This window comes from Haliotis rufescens, unplaced genomic scaffold (genome assembly GCF_023055435.1).
Source record: "Haliotis rufescens isolate VD_foot unplaced genomic scaffold, xgHalRufe1.0.p SCAF_6, whole genome shotgun sequence".
NCBI lineage: Eukaryota > Metazoa > Mollusca > Gastropoda > Lepetellida > Haliotidae > Haliotis > Haliotis rufescens.
The window spans coordinates 27,350,000-27,370,242 of NW_025964334.1; the positions used below are offsets into that span (position 1 = coordinate 27,350,000).

At 39.3% G+C, this 20,243-nt stretch overlaps 1 protein-coding gene across 1 annotated transcript in view; it reads left to right on the top strand.

The window, feature by feature from the left end:
• The first annotated feature begins 425 nt into the window (after positions 1-425).
• Positions 426-20,243, top strand: part of LOC124127805 — a 31,455-nt gene continuing 11,637 nt past the window's right edge. Inside the window, exon 1 of the mRNA XM_046491177.2 lies at positions 426-751. Within this exon, the coding sequence (XP_046347133.1) occupies positions 673-751 (79 nt within the window). The 5' untranslated portion in view covers positions 426-672. The remainder of the gene's footprint in view (positions 752-20,243) is intronic.

Here is a 20,243-nt window from a genome sequence, read left to right on the forward strand (position 1 = left end):
TTGACAAAGATTTCTCATGAACATTGAAAGGGCTTTGTCGCTTATATTAACCACCGTGGTATAACTAGAACATTGCTTGCGGGGTGTTAAAACATTTACTTGCCATGTTTTAGTTTCCAGTCTAATATGTACCCGAGGAGCACGCCTATCAATTCGTCAATTTTGATTATTATATGTAGAAAAGTGGAATGCGCCCGACTGGCTGAGTTTGTGTATGATCGAACCCCGATGGCACTGCCATACGCCTATATCGCTAGACACTCGTTTGTCTAATCCAAAACTGCCTATACATTGCCACCCAATGTAATAAAACCCGACCTACTGATAACACACGTTCATCTTTTCCTGACATCAATAAAATATATCCGGTTGAATACAGTCGCGCGTGACCTTTCCCCGGGGACAATTTAACTTCACGTTCTATTGAAGCAAAAACTCATTTGCTTTCAAATCTACATGAAAGTCTATGATATCGCAGCTTTCAACAACATATCCCTTCCCCAACGACCACCCGGAACATGGATAATCGATATATGCGCAGAAACACTCGGAGCAGCATGAGCGTCTGTGATATTGCCCGGGCGATCAGGAAACACGTCTGCTAACTGTCGTCTGCTCCGGGATAGCAGAAGACACTGAAAGGATGAGGTAGCGGACCTTATAACTGCCGCAATGGAAATACATTGGAATACTCGGTTGGGGTCTAGCGCGATCATACCGGCCGTGGTTTTAATCCTACAGTTATACATAGGTGAGCATAAATTTTAACATTTCTAAAACGCTGATGTGAAATGTGCGCACTTTATTGCTTCTGGCTGAATGTCACGAAATATGTCAAGATCTGTTTTGTCAGCCTGTGATTCTGTTCATCAATAATTTCCCGGTTAAATGAATTTTGTATTCAAATGAGTGTTTGTAAAATGGTTGCGGATATGATATGCTGTGTTTGAGGAAATACATGTTTTCTCAGCTTCTCAAATTGCATTACTTTCTTGACCAATTTGAGGCGAGGTTTCCTTCATTATCTTTTTGTGTCTTCATGTTCAGAAACATGACGGACATTAATCTTTCAAAGAAATATTTGAATATATTCGTTAAAATATTGCTGTTGGGTCTAAAACAAGAACCAATATTCGTTTTCGTAAGACTATCTCGAAATATGTCAGAATAAGAAGTACATGTAGCACGGTTCCACGGTATTCCTACCAGAAACCCATGTCTCCAAGAACGAGAGCACTCAGCTGAGACACTTAATAGCATGATCTAACTTACTTCAATGCGCGAGTGTCATCCATTTTTAACATGGTGATTTCACTGATTCTATTGTGACCTGCGTTGTCGTATTAAGTTGATGGAAGCAGAAAAATATGACTGCATTTCTAATACATCAGAATGCACATGGAAAGGGTTTTTTTCGAAATATAAATATATTAATATCTGAAATTACACTTATATAAAGGCATTTTTAAGGAGTTGAATTTGGGTTTGAGTTCGATTTGAAGCTACTTGCTCAGCCTTTCAGCACAATCAAAGGGGCGTTAAACACAATTCACTCCCTCTCTCACTCTTTATCATAAATACCGGAAGCGTAAATGCCAGTGCCCACTGCTGTGAATGTAAGGGGGACAACACACCGTGCAGGAATCATTGCCTCGGACTGTACATCCTCGTTCACAATGTCCTGGACATTGATATCTGGGGAACAGTGTCCTCGGACCATCACTCCTAAGCAGCCAGTATCCACTTTTTTCAATGTGCGGCGAACAAAGTACGCCAGGAATCATTGTCTCGGACTGTACATCCTCGTTCACAATGACATTGGACATTGATATCTAGTCCTCGGACCCTCATTCCTGAGCAACCAAACTCCGGGTTTCAATGTCCTATTAATGTCTATTATTTAGTGTGAAAGATAATACTGTCCACCCTGTGTTCACTGTCCTGGTTGAACGTATTGTCATTTTCGCTTTGTAGTGCTCATTGTCTAGGTGGAGCAATACAACACAGGAACCGTTGTCCTAGGATTCTAGGACTGTGTATAGCTCCTAGCGGACAACAATTACTTTTACTCTGGATAGATACTTCACCACGATATAGCTGGCCATGTTATAATCGTGGTACGTCGTATGTGTAGGCAAGGAGTTGTGGGACGAAAACCTTAATAAAATAGTTTGATAACAATACCCGTTAACGGTTTACACTTTAACGTCCTTTGCCAACAAAAAGATCACAAAATCCTAAACTACTGTCATGACGATAACTTTGGGTTTAGCAGTACCAGTGAAGCTCATTGAAGCTCCAAGGAGCTCACCGAATTTCCCATGAAATCCCTAAGATCACCCTAAATATTCGGAGCTCCCAGAAGCTTCTTTGAGGTGCCCGGAAATCCCCAAATGCTCACCGAAGCTTGTCGAAGCTCATTGAAGGTCGAGCCTCGTCTATGTGTTACACGAGAAGAAGCTACAAATTGATGGTATGCTTCTGCTCTGTATTGTGTCATGGCCAGGATTGCATGTTTCTGATTCGGTTGGCTTATGGATGTTATTGTCAATTTGACAAATTACTTGAAAGAAATTGGTGAAACTAATAATGATGTGATAAGATACAGAGCGAGTGGGTATAATTTTACGCCGCTTATGGCAGTATTCCAGTATCAAAGCGGGGATAGCAAAATACCATGCGTGGAATCAAACACGAGCCATCGGCACGACGAGCGAACGCTTTTACCACTAGACTACCCAGCCGACAAGAAACAAAAGTACATAGACACAAAACATAGGCTTGCAATAATCAGTACCTTCTCCCATGCTGTCTTGTACAAATATAAAATGTCAGCTCCAGAGAATGTTATATGTGTCACTAGCGGAGTGTGCTGGATTTTACGAGTTGGTTGGTCTCCGCTTTCGTAGTGTACAAACCCACAACCGCTTTAGAACAGAACAGAACAGAACAGAACTTTATTACGCTCAGGCCGAGATCCTCGGCATATGAGGTACAAAATGACAGTGAGTGAGTGAGTGAGTGAGTGAGTATGGTTTTACGCCGCTTTTAGCAATATTCCAGTAATATCACGGCGGGGGACACCAGAAATGGGCTTCACACATTGTACCCATGTCGGGAATCGAACCCGGGTCTTCGGCGTGACGAGCGAACGCTTTAACCACTAGGCTACCCGACCGCCCCCACAAAATGACAGCAAAATACACTTTATAATAGCGGATATGTGGTTAGCCGGAATGTAAAGTGTTCTATCAGTGTCAGCGTAAGACTATTGTCAAACAAAGAGATTAACGCATTAGCTCTGTTAGTCTGTATGTAAAGCTGCACAAATAACAATGGGAGAATTCAGGTGGACAATAGTTTAAGGATAAGATATATGGATGAACAACTTCTTCATTACAATTAAGAGCGACGTTTCGGTGTAGGTTCTAACACCGTTATCAAGCAACATCACTCGCTTGATAACGGTGTTAGAACCTACACCGAAACGTTGCTCCTTCATCCATAAATCGTATCCTCACTTAGTACTCCAACTTCTAAATCCTTCTCAAAGAAGACAATAGTTTACTATATAGATCAATATACACATGATTTGTTTGATGAATTGAGGGGTGGGATTGATTGGTCGAGGACCAGATGGATGGATCGATTGATGAATGGGAGGCTGGATCGAGGGATGGGTATACAGTAAACTACGTTTATAACGAACACGCTTATAGCGAATTGGCGGATATCACGAGCTGTTTTTTGGTCCCGGCCATCTGATGTATATATGCTTATAACGAACTACGGTTATAACGAACTAAAATTTATGGGCCCTTTGAGTTCGTTATAACCGTAGTTTACTGTAGTCAAGTTTCCCTTCATGTCGAGCAATATTCCAATAGCTCCAGGCTTTGGTGTCTTCATTTCACAACTTTTGATGTACAGTCGAGCAGTTTTATGGTAGACATGGTTCTTTTTCATTTAAACGGTTGACTTGCCTTTGCGTGTTTTTGTGACGGATGCTACTAGTCAGGCAGTATGCTCTCATCTTTTCGCAAACACCTGGTATCATCACTAGTGATAGTGATTCACAGACCAACTCACAGTCAGAATCGTACAATTTTTAGCGTGTATTTCATGTGGCTATAAAAGGGTTTCGTCGTTCGCATTGATGGATGGATTGATACCTGTACCCAACAACTTTTTCGTAAACAAGGTTACTGTTACTGTAATTATGAGACGAAAAATGAACTTGTCTTCACTTCACTAAACATGTTTACCCGCCGTTTATTCACGGTCTTAGAGACACTCGTAAAATATGCATAATTTGTATGGATACATAGAAACGATGTAAATTATTTAAACAGTTTCCCAAAGGGTCTAAGATGTGTTAGTATCACGGCAGCAGAATATTTATACACTTCAAAATATAAAGGTATTGGTCAACATGAAAACATATAATGTTGATCAAATTACTCATTAGGAACAATGACAGGCTCCAAACCAGATTGTGAAGCTCCCGTTGACTATTTAGAAATGCGGTCTTTTCGCAGTTCGGTGACAGTTCTAGCTCCCAACAGTTGGTTGGTTGGTTGGTTGTATGGTTGGTTGGTTGGTTAACGCTGCACTCAGCAACATGACCGCGGCTCGTAAATTATCGGTAGTCACTTAGGTGTGAGTTAACAGCTGTATCTTTATTCAATGTACAGTGCACGTGTATTAGCAATATTCCAGCAATATCACGGCGGGGGACACCAGGAATGGGCTTCACACATTGTACCCATTTCGGGGATCGAACCCTGGTCTTCGGCGTGATGAGCGAACGCTTTAACCACTAGGCTACCCGACCGCCCTTATGTGATAGGAACTTTCAGAAGAATTCAAACACCTGCTGCACACCAAGATGAGTCATAGCATGAGGTTAAACGAAGACAGCCCCACTAAGACACTCCCAGTATATTCTATGTGCGCTTTGTTAAAAGACACCCAGAATAACACGCTGTTGTGTGCAGTAAAATAATAAAATATCTACTGAGGGCTCTTGTCCGTACACAACCAGGGAGTAGCTATGTCAATGTGAAGCTGCTTGTTTGAGACAGTTGATCGTTCTTATTCGTGCAACAACACTTTGTCTTTTATACCTCATTCTCCAGCTACCTTGTGCATTCAGTTGCTTTGGTTAAGTCTGTATTTTTGCTAGTTCGGATTGTGGGGATTGATTGCTTCAAAAATAAAAGGATATGAGGAAAAAGAACTTTTAACAAGGTTTCAGTAAAACTTTCAAAACTGAAAAAAAGACTTGAGACTAGATTTCGGCTCAATGTTTTGTTTTTTAGGAGTGTTGACAATATACTTTCTTTATGTTTGTGAGGGGTACAACCCATGGGGGAGGACAGGCGCACCTTTTGACCAACTGCTGCTATCATCACATACAATGTGCTTGTGATACAGTCGTACCATCGACATTTTCTTATGATTATGGAAAGGGTTTTGTCCCTTTACAATTATATTATAAATGAGGGGCGATCGGGTAGCCTAGTGGTTAAAGCGTTCGCTCGTCACGCCGAAGACCCGGGTTCGATTCCCGACATGGGTACAATGTGTGAAGCCCATTTCTGGTGTCCTCCGCCGTGATATTGCTGGAATATTGCTAAAAGCGGCGTAAAACCATACTCACTCACTCACTATTATAAATGAAACAGTGAATGTTTAAGCGACATTAAAACCAACTTAGTTTGGTCGCTTGTTTTATGCACGTGGATGCTCCCTTACAACATTAAGTACACGACGATCAGACACATGCATTGAGCCACAACGAGTCTATGCAAACGCAAATTCATTTCCGAGTCGCAATTCATCTTTTCTAGTCGGCCGTTCCTGATCCGCTAATGACCATTCGTGTCATTCCGTCAAGACGGTCATGGAATGTTTAGAATCCAACGATGCACGTGAAAACGTGGAACCATTCGGAACGAATCACTTTTATGGTTTAAACTGATAATCAGCGAAGAACTCCTGTGTATGCATCATTTAAATATATTCTTTTACTCAAAGATTTATGAATTCAGATATGTTTTCTGGGCAGTTAATTTGCTTGTTATTTTCGAATTTTATTCTACTAACATACGTATTTAGACGTCTATTGTTGGACTAGAATGCGACGGATTATTGTGGAAGTAAGAATAATGTCTTTTTTTCAACCAATATCTTTATTCCAATAATGCATAATAAATATGAAATGTTCAGTTGAATGACGGAGCTGGCATCATTGTTTGATTCTTGGAGCGAGGTAAAGTTATAATTGGTTTGGCAAAGGTGACATTTTTTAAAAGAAATAAGTGAAATGAAATATTTACAATTTCAGATTCCAGTAATAGTAATAGTATGTTCAAAGAACTCGCTATTTCCTTTATATCCGATACAATGAATTAATCGTGAAATTTGAGTGAGTGAGTGGTTTTACGCCGCTTTTAGCAATATTCCAACAATATCACGACACCAGAAATGGGCTTCACACAGGCTTTCCAGGTTTCCTCCGCCTCGCTTGGACTCTGCTGCCCACCTCTTTACGGTGCCATGGGAAGGAGGGTCTTTCCCTAGTGTTGTATTCATATCTTCATGTGTGGCTTTTGGTGTAAAGCTCCCTTTCTGCAAGTACTTTATCACTGCACGTTCCTCGAGTTTGTCCATTTTCCAAAGGTCACAGACCCCTGCTTTTTTTACTGGTTTGTCGCCACGAAACAATTTGCTCTCTCTATTGACTTAAGGTCTATGACATCATGTATTGTCCCCAACAAAAGGTTTCCCTATTACGCAATTCCTTCTACATGAGGCTTAGAACCTACCAATTAATCCTCGTATATAGAGTTTCCTACTTTGTACAAATTTAATAACCCCATTTGCAGGCCTTGAAAGGTTAGAAAATCATTTTACAAAGATTAGTAACAAGAGTTAGAGATATATAGCTCGCACCTTAAGTATTGTGCTAATATGAAATATCTCATTGTAAGGGACATTTTGCATTCTCTATTTTTCGCGATGTCGACCTTTGGAAGCAGGTTAGATGTGCGAGATTTTTATAGTATTCCATAGTTAAGGCCTGAACTGTTTCACTGACAACAGGACTTGTGGTTGACTTATTCCGAGATCATCATAAGCATCATGTATTTGTCCATTTATCTGGTCTGTGACGTTATCCTTCCTTAGTTTATACCCTCTGGAATAAACAAATCAACTGCTCTTTAATCATATAAAATGATGATATGATTCCCGTCCATTTATTTCACCAAAGCTATGACATTTTCAGATCATGGGATCATGTACGTTTCAAGAAGTTCGTTACAAAAAAGTCGCCTCTTCTCTTGATTTTTGTTCTTTACTTAACCAGATCAACAAAACTTTGGAGGTCATTAAAAGCAGTAGACTTTTATGAGTTTGAGCCGTATTTCTATTTGTTATAGACGGTCTAGTCGAAATGTCGATAGTTTATTACAGATGCTCGTATGGTTGTATAGCATCGTGCATTCACGTGCGTATGTGACTGCCTGTACTAGACTTGACTAATGTCGGTTTTACAGAGGTAGCCCACAGAGATACTATTTCTGATGCATTTTCCGAGCGAAAGAAGTCATAACAACATCCTCTTCACCTTGCACATTGAATAGCCAATGTGATTAACGTTAACGTTTCCAGGCTGATACAAGGCTCCGAAAAACTCCAAAAGCTTGTGTTCAAAACACGACGATGATACCCGTATTAAATACATCACCATCAAATAACCAGTTCTTTTTACATGACATTCTTTTGCCCGGCAGTGTAATTGTTTTAGGGTCTGCATGATCATGAGATGAACGAATCCCATGAATGGGTCTGTCTTCCTATTTATGTGAAAAGAAACACGATTGCCACAGTATCCCTGGCGATAGGTACTAAACAGTGTCTTTCGAATATTTGCATTGACTTCCTGTCGCTTTACAAATACATATGGATTATTTTCAACGTATTCAAATACATTCACACAACGCTCAAAAATAATGTTTAGAAAGCTTCCTTACAGTTAGTACAAAACCTGTTCTCAAGAAAATACTGACAGTTGAATAGCTATGTACAGTGATTAACATATGTGCATGCTCAATAATGTCACGTGGCAGTATATATTGTAACTTTGATTCATGCCCTCGTACAGTGTTGAGTTGAGAGACCATGATTCGGAATGTTGTTGCTTGTTTATAGTCTAAATTCTTTCCTATCGCTTGACAGATTCGTTAACCCCCCGGTATTCGCAACCAATCAGCATCTGTTTCCTTTCAACCACGTCTTGGAAACCAATCAACATATCTTTCATATCGACCACGTCTACACACAATCAACACATCTTTCATATCGATGACAACTTCACAACCAATCAGCATCTGTTTCCTTTCAACCACGTCTTCGCAACCAATCAACATATCTTTCATATCGACCACGTCTAAACACAATCAACTTCTCTTTCATATCGATGACAACTACACAACCAATCAACATCTGTTTCCTTTCAACCACGTCTTCGCAACCAATCAACATATCTTTCATACCGACCACGTCTACACATATAAACATATCTTTCATATCGACCACAACTACACAACCGATCAACATCTGCCTCCTATCGGCCATGAATACACAACCAATCAAAATCTGTTCCGTATCGGACTCGTAAAAATCCGGGGTAGAATAGGTCTTCAGCAACCCATGTTTCCCGTAAAGGCGACTATGTTTGTCGTAAGAGGCGACTAACGGGATCGGGCGGAAAGGCTTGCGGACTTGGTTCATGCATGTCATCGTATCCCAATTGCTTGGATCGAAGCTCATGATATTAATCACTGGATTGTCTGGTCCAGACTCGATTATTTACAGACCGCCGTCATATATCTGGCACATTGCCGAGTGCGGCGTTGAACAACAAACAAACAAGCAAACAATCACATCGGGCATGACTACAAATTAACCTGGCTATTGATATGTCTCAATCGAAGTTTTTCGACATGGTTCATAATCACAGCAATAAATAGCAATAAATAGCAATTGCTTTCAAACCTAATGAAGTTAATACTGCCAGGATGCGTGCGGAAACGGAAGTGGGCGTTCACTCGAGGTGGCTTAGTTTATCTAATTACACGCGAATGGTTTGCTGCAGGGATTAGACTCTATTGAACATGATGTCTATTGAGCTGATGAGATTTCCGAAAACCGTGAAACATTATGGCTTTGTTGTAGATGTCGATCTTGCCCACGCCACTTTCGTCATAAGCTCAGTAGCATTTATCATTATGCTGAATCAACGACAAAAGAAATGTTTGATCGAGTCATTAAACCTCAACACAACCTTGATTTCTTTGAAGAATTATTGTACAACTCACGATACCAAGTGAACAGTACATAGAATGTGGTTACTGTTACATCCCATTCTTATTAAAAAAGTCATTGGTTACCTGTAGTATTGTGATAAATAAATAGCTTCATTAGAAATCATCATAATTCGAAAACATGTTAATAGATGGATCACGATTTTCTCATCCATCTAAAGTCATTGCCTGTCTGGTCTAGATGTATAATCAAAGATTTCACGTGCACCCTTCTAGCAATGTTGTCTGAATTTTGTTTTAACATCAAAGATTTCAAGTGCACCTATCTAGCAATGCTGTCTGAACTAGATTTAACATCACAGATTTCGAGCACCTATCTAGCAATGCTGTCTGAACTAGATTTAACATCCCAGATTTCGAGCACCTATCTAGGAATGTTGTCTGAGCTAAATTTAACATCAAAGATTTCACATGCACCTATTGGGCAATTTTGACAGGACTAAATTTAACTACAACTATTTTACGTGCACCGATCTAGCATTTTTTTTCGGAACTAGATTTAAAATCAACGATTTGAAGTCCACCTGTCGAACAGTGTTCGCCTGTCCTAGACTGAACATCACGGGGTTTCAGGGTTTAAATATTTGGTTCATTTGTACGTATTGACTATGATTCTGTGTTTGCGTCTTGTCTGACCTGATATGTTTCACACGTCTAGTCGACATTCAGACATTCCCTACTGGAGGTAAACGTTGAATGCGTCGAATATTTGGATACGGTGTTCCTTGTTATACGTGTGCAGAAGGCCGATCGGATGATCAATCACAAGAAACACCTGAGTGATTGTGATTGAGTATGGTTTTACGCCGTTTTTAGCGATATTACAGCAATATCGCGGCGGGGGACATCAGGAATAGGCTTCACACATTGCACCCATGTCGTGAATCGAACCCGGGTCTTGGGCGTGACGAGCGACCGCTTTAACCACTAGGCTACCCGACCGCCCCCAAAACACCTGATGCTCATGGTAGTACACGTGCATGTGGATTAACATGGTGGGGCTGCGCGTTTTCTCTCACGTGTTATAGGATTTTTTTTATATTTTGTCGTTTCATAACACTGGCGCACTTTTAGAAAATGTGTACTAAAAGACGAATATACCCTGCACTGTTTTATAGTATATGATCTAATGCCATATAAATATAAAACGTAAATGCAAGAGAATTATAAGTCTTGCTTCGCCGAAACAGAATCCATTTGTCGTAAAGAAAGAAATAGCTGTGACGAAACCAGGTTTTCGCGAAAATCGTTTTATTTTATCCAAATCCAAGTGTGTACAGGACAATTTGCGGAGTGGTCGTGTCAGAATAAGCCTGGCAGAGTCACATTTGTTCACCTCGTCAGCCAGTAGCAGATCCAGATCACGAAGTAGCGGAACATGACTTATTCATGAACGTACGCCACATGATATTGATGCTAGCTGTCGACATAAAATGCGTACACTGTGACCAATATCAATATTGTAGCGACTATGACTGTCTTAAAAGCCGTTTGTAATATTGACGACCAGAGTGGATTTTGTTGAAGGCAGTGATACGAGAACTCAACAAATGACTCCGGGTCAAAGCACTCATTGGAATGATGAATTGTACAGCGTAAAAATAAATCATCTTTTAATGGTGACGTTTACGCAATATACAGAGAGGTCGGTCACATGACCGCAACATTGACGTTTTTTCACGAGACTGTATTCTTGAAATAAACACTGACGGACTACTTCCACTTTCATGGGGAACACCCGGGGATTCACGAATACCTACTTTTAATCTTAAACACAGCGTTTTAGCATACATTGAGAAACGTCATAGAGTTTGACTGCAAAATCTCCTACGTTCATACAGTTTGACCCTCACTCTCTGAAGGATCATAGTCCAATGAACTGACATAACATCTTAAATTATATTTCAGAAAATGTGATATTGCCGAATCATTATGATGCTTCATGTTTTGTGTTCATATTCTTACAATGGCTGCGTTGGCCGTTTAAGTTTGGTAACCAGTTACATCAGACTATTGAAGTAACTGAAGGGTCACAGAGACAGTCTAGAATTAGATAATTATATAATCTGGAAGCAGCCCATGTTTTACATATTTATCTAAAGAATTCGAGACATATAGTTATCTCGATATTGGTTTGATCCGACAGCATTGAAAAATATGTGGAAATTATACCATGCATGGACACATATTTCTTGAGTTTCATTCAGAATGTCATTGATGAACATTTTAACATATTGATTTACCTACTATCATAACAGTACTGTTATACTATAAATCAGTTGTGACACATAGTTTGCCTATGTATTAGCATGATCTTAATATTGTCAACGCGCATGTGTTGACGGGGAATTAGCTCTTGGGGGAATAAAGGACAAAATCGACATCACTGTCCAGGAACGCTTTATGCACAACATGTAAACAATAAACAACAATTGCACAATGAGCGGAATACCTGCTCTGACAACACAAACACAGCAATGAGCGGACCTTCTAGCTCAGGCGTACAAGAGGTGAGCGGAGCTCCAGCTCACCTCAGGGCGTTTCCTACGAGTAGCATATCCTGCTCGAGGTCGTCCCTACACCAGCACTCGGAATACCAAGCCTGACTAACACCCAAGTAACAGTGTAATGGTAGCACATATATAGTAATGAACAACAATGGAAAGACAATGACGTTGCTCTGGACAAGGGGACTTCTGGGGGTGACACAGCTTAGGGGATGAACAATTAAGGCAATAAATGTCATACTATAAATAACAGTAATGAACGGGAAGTTATAATGTAGCCCAGGTTGGCTGTCAGTCAATATACAATGAAATGTTGGTGAGGATTAACAACGGGGATTAGCGCCTAAAACTTAATGACAATTAAGTTATGGAGACATGGCTACAGGGTAATTTGCCTTTGCAATCAAATGTACTTCAGACAATGGTAGTCGTAAATCAGTCGCTATGACAACTTCCCTCCGTTCCGTGAAGCTTGGACTCCAAGCTTACATGAGTCCAAATTGATATGTGTGACACGTTTTCACCAACGAAAACAACAGTGCAGAATGTTAACATAATCAGTTCGATGAGTTCAGGATATTGTTGAAATACGTGTGCACATATACCTATCCAATGACGGTATGAAAGTGATCATCTAGCCAGTTTGATGTAGTGCCAGTTGTAAAACTAACCAAGTATTGAACACACAACAATATAACAAATATAACATTTGTTACATCAACCAAGTATTCTTTGTAATGTGCAATTTCACTACGAGGTAATACAACTTTGCACAGATTCAATAAATATATCACCGAAGGTTCTTTGAGTTCAGGAGTCTGGCTTGGAGGTGCGACTCAGTACCGAATAATGATAATGTGTAATGTCATAAAAAGTACGAATTAAACATCTCAGCAAGAAATTTGAAACCAGGAGTCCAACTTATCGCGCGACTCAAGCGGTACTTGTGGGTATGTTTGCCCTTTTAAGTACAATGGGGCTCTTCCCGTGTCTTTAACGGAGCTTGCCCATATGTACTTCAGACAATGGTAGTCGTAAATCAGTCGCTATGACAATATGAAATCCAAACTATTAAGTGAGTGAGTGAGTGAGTATGGTTTTACGCCGTTTTTAGCAATATTCCAGCAATATCACGGCGGGGGACACCAGAAATGGGCTTCACACATTGTACCCATGTCGGTTATCGAACCCGGGTCTTCGGCGTGACGTGCGAACGCTTTAACCACTAGGCTACCCGACCGCCCCCCCAAACTATTAAGACATCCTTCCAGAATAAATTTGAAACATATGAAACCATATACCTTGTAATGTCGATTGAGTCTGAGAAATATTATCTCTGCGTATTTGTAATATATAATGATTCATTATTAAGCCACTTTGAATTGTTATTGGCTATCCTCCTAATCCATTGGAGTTTTGGTGTTGCAATAACATACTTTACTACAGGTAAACGTATACTTCATTCTGGAAATTATTCGTCGCTCAACGACTACCTGTTCCATCAGTAGCTATATGGTTTTGATACCATGGGACTATCTGAAACCATGCATGACAACTCAATAGTTAATGCCTTTTTACCTAGTTTTACACGTGTTGCTTCTGCAGCACGGCAGTTGAAGAATGTAGGACGTTATTCTGGGGAGATGACTGTGTATATTCGTCAATTTCTAGTTGTTCCAGTTGGATACATGACGAGTGTGTGAACTCTGTATGTTTTCGTGTTTCATCTACGACAAACAGGAGAACAGTTATCATAGACTCCAGAGGTGAATCCGATCACCTCACTGTTTCGTGTAGGTTTCAGTTTCAGTCTGTAAACACAATGTTGTTGCGAGGCGTGAGTGTGGGTTCAGCAGTGAACCTGTTGTTAGGTTATAGATGGCATGTATCTCAAGCTGATCATTTGTCAGAACATGTTTTACGTACGATTTATATTGACTTTAATATTGCCGTTGATAAGTTGGTAGCGCATTTGCATTTTTCGAGTGCTCAGCTAAGAGTATTTACTTCCGGGATGGGTGGTACATCGCAATAGCAACTCGTTTGGTTTGATCATGAATGTAATGTATTGAAGCAGTAGAAATATACTTTTTACTTCGAAGATATAAGACAGACATTAATTTAATACAGTATCTTGAAAGTAAAAAGATATTTCGTAATACTTGTTATGATAAATGACAACATTATTTAAAAAGGCATCAATATTAGTACCATATTTTGAAATGTATTCAATGCAGTTCTTGACAGTGGTGTTTTCCCAGACAGCTGGAATACTTGTATGATAGTTACTCTCTATAAGAAAGGAAAATCATCTGATCCCAATAACTATCGAGGCATTTCGCTTTTGAATATCTTGTGTAAGGCCTTCACATCTATTTTGGAGGTGAGAATTATAATTTGGATGGAAATATTTTAATATATTATTCACGAGTCTCAGGCAAGTTTCAGTAAATATATGTCATTGGATACTATATTTACTCTGTGTCAAAAATATTTAAGAAACCCTAAACATTTTTATGTGGCATTTATTGATTTTCGCAAAGCGTTCGCTTTGGTAAATAGACAGAAGTTGTTTTATGTTTTGTATAATAGAGGAATTGGTGGGAAGATATTTAATGTTTTGAGTGATATGTATTCGCAGGTAAAGGTTAGTGTGAAATCTGGTGATAGTAGAACAGATTGTTTAGCACATCTTCAGGTGTGCGCCAAGGATGTATGTTGAGCCTAGTTTTGTTTATTCTCTTTATAATGAGTAAGCGTGGGAGCATAAACAGAGTGATATATTTGCTCTTGAAAATTTGGAAGAAATTCTGTTACTTTCTGTGGTTTTATTCTGTGGCTGAAATGAAAACTGTGACTTATTGTAACTATCTAGGCATTTTTTCTTCAAGGTGAGTGTGGCCCAAAGATTATTGAGAACGTATTCGTCTTTGTCATTAGATATCATTCAAAATATATGTGTTAGTAAAATTGCACCCATGTTATTGTGTGGTTCAGAAATTTGGGGATTTACGCTTCGGGTGTGATAAGAAAAGGTATAGAGTAATAATTTTAAAAGGAGTCTGGGTGTCTCTAGACGCACGTCAAGCAGTGCTATATTATGTGAAGTAGGCAGAGGTTATATGTGTGTTGATTATTGTAGTGTATAGGTTATTGGTATGTTGCAGATCTTTTATGATAATGGGAAAAAAATGGGTGTCTCACATTCGTAAGTTTTTATTTGAAACTGGTTTCTCATTTGCCTGGATCATTTGTGGTGATGTTAAAGCTTTTTGAGTATGTTTTCACAGAGATGTCGTGATATTGAGTTGCAGAAATTGCATAAGTCATCACATTAATCTTTTTTGAAACTTGTATTGTGGTTTCAAAACTATAATTGGTGTTGAATAGTATATTATAGAATTATTTCCTTTGAAAAATGTATCTTTATATATGAAAAGAAACCCAGATAAGCCCCTTATTGATACTGATTGTTTAGAAACTGCGCACTGTATGCATTTGTGTATATGCAGCAATATGGGCCATATGGCTCAAGTTCAAATAAAACTTGTCACTTGTCACTTGTCACAAACTTATACCTCCACCTTTAGGTGGAAATGACATAGCATTTGTTTTCACCTTATCGGGTTTTCCTTTTCAAACAAATCTGAAAAGTCGCTTCTGAATTTTATGAATTATTTTATTTTGTGGGTATGGTATGGAAAGGGTTTTGTCGATTTTATTTAAGGAAGAGAATAAATTATTTAGCTTTGGCAAAAGAAGGAATGAAGTATTACATTGATGTCAAACTTCTAATGGACTATATATTCATTTTTTCCATAATTTCAGGTTTTTCGTTATAATTATATCCTACTATTTCTTCCAAATATACATTGAAATTTATTCCTCTTTACTTAAATCTTGTCTGTAATAAATCTAACTTCCATATAATACATGGTTCATATCGTGCCATTGTTGTTATCCTATCCAGATCAGTTTCGTTTTATCTGTATTAACCTTTAATCCAGAAATAAAATCATTAAAGGATACTCTTGAATGAAATATATTCTCAAATCACTTCACAATTACATTTGGCGCAAGGTTAAAGGATGTATCTAAAAATGATAGAGCACGCCAATTTTTCAAAATTTTGTGATCCGTTTACTCTTGGAAGACAATCGCTCTTATTATGTCTCTACGTTTGTCAGCACCATGCCGTGCTCTTGGGTTTTACCGTAGTGGTAAACGTTTAAGACCTGCCTCACTTCGGGCTTTCCTCCGACATTAAGCTGACACGCCGTGATATAACTGGAATACTGTTACAAGCGGGGTTAAACCCAACTCACTCACACACTCAGAGACAGGCACGTGAACATGCAAACAGGCTAAGTGGGAGAGTTGGCTTTAACGACAAACCTAGAAACATAATCGAGGCGAAACGGGATTCGAACCAACAATCATAGGTTTCTGGCGTGTCACAGCTTTAGACGCCTGGGCCACCTGGGCCTCCGCCTGTCTCTGAAATGTGATCACCTCTGACCGTAAAAGTAGAACATGATATGACGCTGCATTGAGAGTCATTTGTGTCAGTTGTGTCATTTGTGTCAGTTGTAACGCAGATTATCTTTACGGTATCGATGAGAAGGGTTTGAAATATTGTTGTGTGTGTGTGTGGGGGGGGGGGGGGGGGGGGGGGGGGGGGGGGGGGTTGTAAGTACAAAATCGAGAAGACACGCAACATTAATTAAAAAGTGCTGAAATGTGGATTTGTAATATGCTTCAAGAGGACAAGTAACATTGATGAAAAGAGTTCCGACATATGATATTAAATCCTTTTTAGCTGATACGCAAATAGAATTTTAAGGTTTGGAAAATATCAGGTTTACTCAGAAAGTAAGTAACATTGGTAAAAAGATATTGAAATAAGGCTTCAAGGTGGCACAGTAACATTGATTGACATGTGTCGAAATGCAGCTTTAAAATAAATCAAAATTTAGAAAGAAACGTAAAATTGATAAAAATGTGTTATTGTTAAATATCCAACTTCAGAAATACACAAAACGTTGATAAATGGTTATTGGAATTTGACTGAAGATCCAGTTTCAAGACAATAAAGGTCGTAGGTTGACATTTCGAAAGCAGTCCTGGAATAATGGCTTATCATTCGAATGCAAACCGAACCATTCATCATTCTGCATGAACAGTTCAATTGGAAATAACAACGGATTTTGTTTCTCACGACCATAATCGGTGCCAGCTAGATTTGATTTATGATGTATGGCATTTATAGGAGTACAGTCAAATTAGTCCCAAACAAACAGCTTTGTTTTGCTCCATTACCACGGCAAGATCAATTTGGTATTGTTTCTACATGACGTTATCAGCACTCCATATACTCAGAGATTCCGGATGATTACAACAATGCTACTGTGGTTCACATGCTGCCCAATGTCATTGCGTTTCACATACTGCCGAGGGTCGTTGCCTATTATTGCTCTTAAGAGGGACGGTCGATAAGGTTTAAACATTTCGTTGCTCTGCGGGCAGATTGGGGGATAACCTTATTTCCGGGGTTTTTTTAAATACAGGAATATTGATTTGCAGTGATCCATCCTTGTAATTTTCACCGCTATTTTGCCTTTGGAATCTGTGTAATGTGATAATCGAGACCGGTCATTCTCTGGCGTTGACGTTTTATGTTAATATGTGATATTCTTTGATTTAGCATGTATACCAAATCTTATATTTTTATATTCAATACAGTTTGGTATGACTATGTTTAAATGTCTCGTGTATTTGCAAGACTAAGTATATGGTCATATAAATAACAAAGTGAATTGTGAAATTGTGTTAAACCAAATTGGAACATGAGAAGAAAATCTGGGGACTATCGGTCCTTGAGAAGAGACCAATCACTACGTTCTGTACTTCCGCTCTGACATGCTCTGTTTACTATATAGTGTGGATATGGTATAGTGGAGACTGTTCCTAGATATATTCTACCAATTGAAAACTTTGGGTCATATTTACAATGTCTTCAGAATACTACAAGTCAGATTATGTATGAACAATTCTCAGTGATATTAGATGATAACATTAACAAAGCCTGAATAATACTGAATAAACCTGTATGTCTGTCTGTCTGTCTGTGGATTCTGATTTGCTTCTTTTCGTTTAATTTTGAGATGTATTCTTCCCAGTTCCGTTGTGTATGTATTTCTTCCTCTCCGACGTCCTATTCTGTCGGACCGCCTCCGTGGTCCTGTGGTAGAGCGTCTGCCGCATCATACCAAAGACGTTAAAAGATGGTACTTGTTGTAACCCTGCCTGACCCTCGGCGTCATTACACTGTGCCTCAGTGGGGTATTCATGTTAAGCTGCGGCATGGTATGTCAGTAGGCTAGCACTATAAATCGGCATTAGTCCGAAGCAGCCACACACACACCTGCATGTACGTCGCTATATAAGTGAAATAATCTTGGACGCGACGTTAAACCACATTTCACCTCACCTCACCTCACCTCACCTCACCTCACCTCACCTCACCTGTCGTGATGCGTCGTGCTCTGGCTGTTTCGTTCGGATTTGTGCTCTTCCAAATCTGTTCCTTCGATACTTCTTCCTGTTCAATATCCTGCATGCAATTAATACATTCTGGCCTACTAGGCAGGCATCAGTCATTACTCACTAGCATTGCCAAAGCACGTCACTAACTATATCCAGGGGTATATAACACCACGGTCGTGTACTGTGATGGCTTGTGGAGAGTTTGATGTTGTATCGTGAACATGACATCGTATCGACACGTCATCAATGACACGTCACGAACTATATCCAGGGGTATATAACACCACGGTCGTGTACTGTGATGGCTTGTGCACAGTTTGATGTATCATGAACCTGACATCGTGCTGTCTCGAGGGAGTTAGCTCTTGTTGAAAGGATGGGTGTGCGTGTGTAAGTGTATGCCCAAGCCTGGGTGAATGAAATATGTGGTTGATATTTGGATGGGCTCCTATACGATTGTACATACATATAGGTACCTATCTTGCCTATGTTCATGCTATCACATGTTATAGTGAAATTATTATATTATGCTCTGTATAATAGTATTCAGAGTGTCTCCTCGGTCAAAACTGGTTTTGCATTGTCCGTATTTTACTGTGTGTACATATTTATGGCCTGTGTACACAATGTGTGGTACTTCTGAATAAAGCTTCAATTTTGTGTCTTGGAGAAAGTCTTAGGAGATTACTGTGGGTGCGGGAGATACCTGTTGCTATAGCAATAATTTACCTGAGCTAACGCGATATTATAGAACTAAATGTTGAATTGTGCCATAAAAAGGACTTTCGAATCACACAGCAAACAAAAAACCAGAAATCACACAAAGCGCATTTACTGATTTTGTTGAAACTATAAACGACATGTTAATTTTGAATTACGTCTGCTGTGGACAAGAGCAGAGAGAAAACAACGTCCATCCCTTGTTTGTTATGGAATCCTTGCATCAATTTAATGTAATTAACATATGTGAAGAAAACATGTGTCCATTTATAACATGGCTGCCACTATATATAATCATCTATTCCTCAGATCCCAACTATTACATCAAAAGTACGATTGATTAGTTGATTCTGGGTGTTTGTATTTAACCAAACAGGCCGCCCGACGTATCAAATCGATCAATACATTGGCATTGGTACAATATTCAATGACATCATCATTAAGAAACGAACATTGATCTATCGGTTGTTGACGCAAAGAAGTTGAGACAAATATGCCGGCATTTGGGGGGGAGGGGGGTTGTGAATCAGTGGCCGATATCGTAACCAATATGTCATTCTATACTAGTGCATGTCTAAATGTTGCTACAACTGTCTCAAGATTTTCATGTATTGTCAGTTTCCCATGGAAGTTGCTGTTCGGCAGTCTCGAGAGAACATTGTCAGTGGAGAGAATAGATCGATACGGCAGCATGCTTTTGTTGCCGGCACATGCTAACAATGCGCGACAACGTAAACGCGAGCATTAAGATCTATATCCTTTCAACGTCGACTGCTATTGCATTATATCCAAGTGTTGTTTTCACTTCACCTGCACATCGTGTAGCATGTGTTTGCTGAAGTCTACTTAAAACGCCCGTGTGTTTACAGATCAATTGAAAAAGGCCGTAGAAAGTCGCAATGAATGTTCTACAGAAAGCAATGGAAGTTCTGATAGATATGTGTTAATGTACAATGACACGAACGCCTACATTTATCTTAAGTCTCCCTCCATCAACAGTCGATAGACATTTGTGTGTTTGCAAACGTTTCTTACTAAGACATGTTTAGCACTGAACGTGTTTTGTATTCTGTTTAAA